Source organism: Brachypodium distachyon, chromosome 2 (assembly GCF_000005505.3).
Source record: "Brachypodium distachyon strain Bd21 chromosome 2, Brachypodium_distachyon_v3.0, whole genome shotgun sequence".
NCBI lineage: Eukaryota > Viridiplantae > Streptophyta > Magnoliopsida > Poales > Poaceae > Brachypodium > Brachypodium distachyon.
This window is the reverse complement of record NC_016132.3, coordinates 46,662,843-46,671,178: the sequence shown is the minus strand read 5'-3', so window position 1 is coordinate 46,671,178 and position 8,336 is coordinate 46,662,843. Positions and strand designations below refer to the sequence as shown.

General features: G+C 45.5%; 1 protein-coding gene across 1 annotated transcript; it reads right to left on the bottom strand.

The window, feature by feature from the left end:
• Nucleotides 1-6,842: 6,842 nt before the first annotated feature.
• On the bottom strand, nt 6,843-8,101 carry LOC100835227. Its single transcript, XM_003569506.4, has one exon. It carries the CDS (start codon nt 7,950-7,952, stop codon nt 7,215-7,217), a length of 738 nt encoding a protein of 245 aa, XP_003569554.1. The 5' UTR covers nt 7,953-8,101; the 3' UTR covers nt 6,843-7,214.
• Nucleotides 8,102-8,336: the final 235 nt, after the last annotated feature.

The window sequence follows — 8,336 nt, the reverse complement described above, 5'->3', positions numbered from 1 at the left end:
GATCCTCTTAACTAGACATTAGCCTTGTATTTCTGGAGCGAGGGAGTAATTAGGACCCACCATTTACAGAACGGGACAATCTAGACATCTATAGTACTACTCCACGTCCTACGCAGTAAGTTGGAGCGTGTCGAGGTGTTTGCATTTTGTCCGGGTGAGTACAAATTCAGCTAGAAATCAGAAATCGACAATAAACATAAAAGAAACAGACATCAGACTGCTCCAACCTTCCGGCCGCAGCTGGCAGCCACAGCTGATTCTGAAATCTCCGGCCGTAGAATCTGCGACCTAAGAGTACTTCTCTGGAACAGGGTAACAGGAGATAGGCTGATTTTTTTTTTACATGGACTAAACACAAGATAACGTCGGCTACTCTCCTTTTACTTATCTAAATGAATCCGTCCGCAGTCTCTCTTGTGAAGTATACGCAGGAACCGAGGAAATCTATATTTGGTTGGAAGGATTTAGTTGCTATTGGCCAGCTGGGGTAGATTAGAATTCACCACAGGGAGTACTTTTTTCTGAAGATCCCAAATGTGTAAGAAAATTTTCTGACAAGTCAGGTTGGACTGAAGAGTAACAGGAACATTATCGCAATGGTGTGACAGTGCTAGCAAGATTGAACAATATTCTTCCACATCAGCACGAATAGATTTGATTTGATCATGACTGCATGCTATCAAAGGATCCATTAAATTAGTTCAACTCCAGCCTGGGCATCTTATACAAGCCTGTCAGGTCAAATAATACAGCACAAGCTTTACAAATAATGTGCACAATATATGTAGCTGTTTTTCCCCCCTGTGCAAGTACAGGATCTCAAAAAAGATTGTGCAAGCAGCCTTGCTGAAATGGACTAATTAAGACAACATGGCAAGGAGTGGAGTACTGCATCTTGTTAAGAACCACGTACAGGAGATGGCTGCTAATTAATCAACCAGCTACTAGCTTTTAATTTGGTGCTAAACAAGGAGGAGAATCTTTTGAGTCATGCTGGAGCGTCCGTCCCTCTCAAACTCCTTAAAGGAGACAACATCTACCCCGCATGGCCTCATCATGCCCGTTGTGTTCTCCTTATCCAACTTAATTTAACAGGGAGGGTTAGTGATGGATTAGATTAGAAATAATGCATCACGCCGTGCATGCCCCTTAATATTTTATTTTTGATCTCCATGTAGCTTTTCGAACGGTGTCAACTGCGGCTATAGCCTAAGGTACGTAACTGGCTGCTGTGTTCAACAGTCGCTTCTGCATACATTTTTTAGTGGCACGGATGCGCTTGGAGTTTGACAAAATTGCAAGAGCTTTGAAGACGTGCGCTCGGTTTCCATGAATCTGGCGCGATGCCGTTTTTACTCCAGGTTGCATACAAGTATCTGAGTGTTTATTGCTGACTACAATTAACTTGGTCCTGACTCTGCATATTGTAGTACATTACTATACTGCACTTCTTTCGGTTAAAAGGTTGCAGCCCACGTGCTCCCTCTATCCGCAAATAAGTATACTTTTAGGTTTGTCCTAAATCAAAATTTTGTAGGTTTGACCAACTCTGTTGAAAAATGTAGCAACTCATATGACACCAAATGGGTATATTATGAAACTACATTTCAAAACAGATCTAGTGATACTAATTTTGTGTCATAAATGTTCACGTTTTCCAATAATGTTGGTCAAAGTTGAATATGACAAACCTAAAAGTACACTTATTTGTGGACGAAGGGAGCGTAACACATCTAATTGAAAGTGGAATGGAGTAATGCGCTTATCTCTTTCATTTGTACCTGGAATAGCCCTTGGGTTAGTTTTTCACTAAGCAATTAACTTACAGTTTAGTACTCCTTTCATCACATATTAAGTGACGAAATATTACATGTATCTAGACATATTTAGACATAAATACATTCATATTTGGTCAAATTTGAGTCACTTAATATTGAACGGAGGGAGTATGTGGGATTGTCTGAAACTTTGTAAAATATGACACCTCCAACTTAAAAACAAATTGGGCAATCATCGGGGGAGAGAATTTCCATCTGAATGCATTACTTTGAAAACCAGAGTTTTACAAAGAGGGGAAGAGAGCCACGGTACAAGCCATCGGCAACCTTTTATCGTTGTGTTTCAATTTAAAAGTCCATAAAGATTCCAAAACACCCTGAACTGAGAGTTCAACCGTTATAGACACCGAACAGTCAGCCACAGAAAGTCAGAAGTTATCACCAACCAGTAGCCACATCATCATCAGGCCCGTAGCTTCGAGTACTTGCCACCGGAAGGACGATAGAAACCTAGGAAAAATGGGGAGAGTGCAAAATGACCGAGAAGACTCTGGCTTGTCAATCACGCATAGAAAGAATACGCAAAATCTCCACTAAAAGGGTGGTTGAAACCTGGAGAAATGGGGAGAAAGAGATAAAAGGTGGTGGCATGGTCACATATAGTGCCACCCATGAAAATATCTCGAATTGCATACACCAAACCATTTCACCCTAACACTTGAGCCGATGGAGAAGGGTTGCCAATATATTTCAATAGCTTTTACTTTAATCACTCTCAATCTTTCTCAAAGACATTGTCATGGAGAATCTTAGCACACCAAGTTGTTCCAACTACTCAACTTGTTCTCAAGGTAAAGTTTATCTTTTTGGAAACCGTCCAAGAATGCACACCGATTTCCATAAAGAAGAAGCGCCCAAGGCTTTTTCTTTCTTTCCTTTTTCTTCGAAAAAGAGAATAACCCCCGGCAAGCAGCCAATACTAGAACCACGTAGAACTCCACACATACTCCAAAACACTAAGTACTTCCACATTCTGATCTCCTCCGAAATGGATGCTCCGAGGAGGTGAGTTGAGGGATTGGTACCTTGAAAAATGCGAGTGTTGGGTTCAATCCAGATCTCGTGAAGCACAAGCAAAATGATCAGTAGCCAAACAATACCGGAAGATGTTCCGGGGGTGGGGGTGGACATGTTCCCGGGGGAGCACCAGGATTTGAACCCTGCTTGGTGGAGTCATGCACTCACAACTCCACCACCACACCAATAGGTGTTCTCATGCCAAATCGATCTCGCGAAAGAACATATTAAACCATACATTCACATTGTACACTTGGGTGGTATGGTAATGTTGGTGTGTATAAGTGAGTGGTTGAGAGGTGGTCAATGTAAATTAACTAAATCTATCTTGAATTTGAAAGCTAGAATAACAGTGGAGGTAGGCCTAAGATGTCTTACTACTCATGAAAAAAAAGTGTGGATCCACCTTTTGCAAGCACGTACTGCACAAAAAAAAACTATCCAAAAAAAAGAGTAAAGTGCATCAGAGGTCTTCATACTACTTTTTTGTGTGAAAAGATCCACCGACTTATTAACAATCATAAACAATAGTATAAAGACTCCTAAAGATAGTAAGAATTACAAATAAGTTCTTGTACCACCTAGCAAGTACTACAAGCACTGGAAGAAACCGAAGGAGAGCTTGTTGTAGTAGACAACAGGAAAGTCTTCGTGCTAAGGTCCCAAAAGACGAGATCAACAACAATTGTCAAAGATGAGAACCGTACATTGGAAGAGCCAAACCTGAAACCACACAAACTAACACAAAAGCAGACCAAATCCCAAGGGATTCGCCTGAAACCAGAAAACCGACCAGAATCCAAGGGATACACCGGACACGCAGCTCCACGCGTCCTCCACTGATGCTGGACAGAGCAGGAAAGGTCCTATTTTGACTGCCACGTCTTATCATCTTCAAGAAGACACGGGCAAAATCTAAAATAGGTCTTCAGACGGGGCGACAGCGGCAGAGGGAGGGGGGGGGGTCGCTTCCTCTTTCTGTCGCACCGTTTCGGGCGCAGAAGAGGTCCAACTATTTAGCACCAGTTGAGATCAGCTTCAAAATAAGTCTGGTCAATGTGACCACTAATTTTAACTGATTTGGCTTGGACAAGCCACTCGGTGTACTTCGAGTACCTACATAACGATTTTCAAAGTTCATACACCTGTGTTCGGAAAGGTTGTTGTGGTGTATGCCTATCTGGCAAGTGCGAAGAACTTGGCATCATCACGCACGTGTTAGACTCGTGTGACAGGACGGGCAAGCATGCACTGCAAGGGCAATTCGTGTACAGAATGAGGCGTCTTCGATCGTCAACAATCCCGGCAAGCTAGAATCGGATCTAATCTATAATTAGCAAGCAAGTCTCCAAAGCACCACTTGTGAAACTCGTTAGATTTCATTTCGGCATCCTAGATATATACTTCGTACTATATTACTGCAAACTGTTTGCATAGCGGCTGCCATTAGTTAATTAGCACTAGTAGCACACACATCAGATCACGGCGTAATTTTTTTTTAAAAGTTACCTAATTATTGCCTTTTTTTTTTCCTTTTCTTTTATATACTTCTCGGCTCCCGCTGACCAACTCCGCCTTTGCTTGTCTACCTTTTCTTTTGATCACTTTCAAGATGCCTCGAGGAAGGAGGTTTCTTAATCAAAGCGCTATTAGTTTACAGGGAAGCTTATGGCCATGGATTAGCCATGTCGCCTCCCTAAGACTTTTGCTTTCAGAAATTAATCATCACATGCACTAAGTTAATAATGGCTTCCCAACCACATCAATCACAATATACGTAAAGCCCCGTCCTCGCTGCACTAGCGTCACATCAGGCGACCATTTGGTTTACAAGCTTGGAAACAGACCGATCTTTTACCTGAAAAATCAAAGGAGAGATCAGAAGAGAGCGAGACGAACTTTCAAGATCAAGAAGTGAACTAGGGACTGAATTTAAGTCCACTGTCTTAAAACAAAAGATATTTGGAGTCGCACCAAGTTGTTAATCGATCGATCTCAGGCTGACATAAGGGTCTTTGACTGACACTAATTAACACTTCCAGTGTCTCGGCGGCGTACAAACTGCGACCCCCATGAAATGAAGTTTTGAATGTCATACTGTACAATTTATTTATTTTATTTGTACTGCTGTGCGCTGTCGATGGGTGACGAGAGGTTCAGAGAATGGTTCTTTGTGTGAAACTGGTTGCATGCCAGGTTTGCCAAGGAATTTACAGATGACAATTTCACATGCATGTCACAGGGTAAGCAGAGGATCGATAGGTACTTGTACTTCATAAATTATACGATGAAGCAGCACAGAGAGGATCTCGTCAGATTACTGCGTTTCATCTTTCTGTCGGGCCTTTTCGTCCGACCGTGCGAGGGAGCTGAGTAGGAAAAGCGGCCAGCCGGGATTCGATAGGTTCTGGGCGCCGAACACATGCTGAGAGTGAGATTTACTTTTACCGCGCGTGAAGCAAAAAAACTATGTATCTTTACCCAAAAAGTATGTATTCACACCTTTGTTTTCATTGCAAAAGGGAGTACTGTAGTAGGTACATATGCGTGCACCCATCATTACAAGTATTACATGCGCACATCTACAGAACACAAGAGCGTCTATCTAAACACAAAACTACCATCGATAGAGACTTAAATATAAATTCACGAACCTTATGAAATTTCTAGTAATCGCACTCATTAACAGTTTTTTTTGAACAACCATCTAGCCTTATTTATTCAACGAAAAGGGTAGTTACATCAAAAAAATGTTTGAATCGCATCTTGATATTTTTCTAAATCTCTTTTGACGAAACAGTAGAAGACCAAACCTACATAAACTTGACTAACATTGTAGATTTTACTGAGCTGCATGAGCCGTCCACCCGACGGGTGAGAACTTAAGAGAGTTGAACGCGCGATGCCCAGGGACACACCCTTCGCAAGACAGGTTGTTGACCCATCGAATCATCGCCGAATCGATAGGGAAGATGACAAAAATCACAAAATAACAAGCCGTGAGATCCACAATCTTCATGGAGTAGGCCATGATAGCCACTACAGAATGGGAATGGAGTCGGGAGACCAATAATCCGCACGTCGCCTTCACCATCAGTATGCCGCCGCTAAGGATACACAAAACCTTACGAAAAATGTACTAAAACGATGATCAGATGTTGATCCGTGGTTCCTTTCTCCTTCTGATGTCCAATGATCTATCAGAGGCGAGGGGAACGGACCAAGAAGGAAGCTGTGTTTTTTCTCCGGCGCTAGGATTTCACAGACGATATGCAGGAACAAGAAATACTCATTAACGTGTTAAAGCCGATAGAAAACACTCGCTCAGCCCAACTGCTCGACGCGGAGAGAAAGTCCTGTACCTATGTGGACATGGGCTGGTCTGGCCCATACTGCTTCTAGAAATGCCATGGTGGAGCTAACACCTCATGACCTCAATGAAACAATGACGCTGCCTGTCTGATACATATCACGTACACACGAGATTAAGCCCAACCCATTATTTGGTTAGCTGCTTGTCCAATTCTAATTCGGCGTGTCCGACTGCTGTGCTCTCTTCCCCTCAAGAAAAAAAAGACTGCTGTGCTCTCGTGGCAACTTGTACATGACCTGACCTTTTAAAAGAAAACTTGCTCCGGGCAGTTCTCGGCGCGGCCAAGATAACTAAAGAGGAAAATTAGGGTTCATCTAAAGCAAATCATTGTCGTCGGGACTGCAGGTTCCTCTCACCTCTTGCCGCCGTCTCGGCGTCGTGAGATGGAGAACCTATATGTACCATAAAGTATTTAGCACTATGCGTCTTGTGGTCTTCATTGATAATGCTATGGTGAAAGATGAGATGTCGTCAAGAATAAAGATACTCCAGTTCTTTCTCTGCTGTTGCGGTACCTTATCGGACAGTGTCACGGACCAAAAAGTTTTACTCGTTGCGGATTCGATGTGTCCGATCATCGTAGAGTTGAATTTTGCGAACAGGAGGCCACAAAAGAAATCATACATAGAGTAACCATTCAGCTGCAATTATAATATGATGAATACAGAGTACTCATCCAGAGTCCGTGATCTGAATGTTAATTCTTATACTTGCGGTATAAGAATTAACCTTTCGCGGCTGCACTGCACTGTACTGTATATTCCGGTTCGACTAGCAAATCTCGCGCGAACAGAACGGATCACGACTCACGAGGATTGTTCTCTCCGGAAGCAGAGCTCGCAGAACATTCTGTTGTTGACGCAGAACATTCAGACTTCAGAATGCTCCAATCAAGATTCAGGAACAAAATTAACGCGTCAGCACAGCACTAAATTACTGTACTGCTTACACCTAATCAAGCGTGCGTACAGGGGCCATGGGGTCGGTCAGAGCGAGAGGGCCACGAGGATGGCCTGGCGGCATCGGGCGCGCGCCGTCTCGACGCGCTCCTTGACGGTGTCCTCCTTGACGGCGGCCTTGACCATCTCCACGTCCATCTCCACGAGCCGCAGCACGCGAAAGAGTTCCGTGGCGACGCGCTCGTCCACGCCGCCCTCGGCCACGAGGATCTCCGCCTCCTCCCGGGCGCGCTCCGTCACCACGCCGGCCACCGTGCCCAGCAGCGCGCCCGACCCGTACCGCCCGCGCTGCATCAGCCCCTCGAGCTTCTCCATGAAGTCGGCGACGACCCACCCCTTGGGCTTCTCCAGCGGGGGCAGCTCCTTGGTGCGCTTCCACCCGATCTCGAAGTTGGGCGGCTCCTCCTGGGTCAGCGCCGTGCGGCGCAGTCGCCCGTCCGTGGAGATGGCCGACGGCACGCGGCGGACCACGGAGAAGGAGGTGGTCGCGGCCGCCGAGGGCGGGGTCTCGTCGTCCGGGATGCGGTGCGGGTTGGCGTTGGCATCGACTTCCGGATCAGCGGGTTCTCGCTCGTCGGGGATGCTGCTCTGTTCTTCTCCTTGTTGCTGGGTGGGCTTTGGGTTTGGGGTGGTGATGGTCGTCGGTTTGGGCGCCGCGGTGCAGCGTACGGCGGTGGTGGGTGTGATGGGGACGATTACTTGGGGTTTGGGAGTGAGGAGGAATGGTTTGGGAGGGAGGAGAGGGCGGAGGAAGGAGGCGGCCATGGCGGATGAGGCTGTGGTGGGAAGAGTGGAGCGGACGGCTGTGCAGTTTTTACTTGATGGATAGGTTTGGAGATAAGCTTAGAAAAGGGCTCTGTCGCCGCGCGGGAACAGAGAAGAAACATAAGCCTCGAGCAGTCAAGCTGGATCGTGGTTTCATATTTCTGGGATCGAGAAATCAGGATTAAATCACGGCCAGACGGGCCACTACACCTTTTTGTTTCTGAGATTTGAGAATACCCACATGTGCAGGCGCGAAGGAGGCTGCGTGGCCTTTAACGGGGGGGCTAAGAACCGTGTCCGGCCCGTGAGATGCCTTTGTTGGGCTTAAGAGCGAGGGCCAGACCGCTAGGCTAACGGGCCACAAAACATGGAAGATAAAACCGC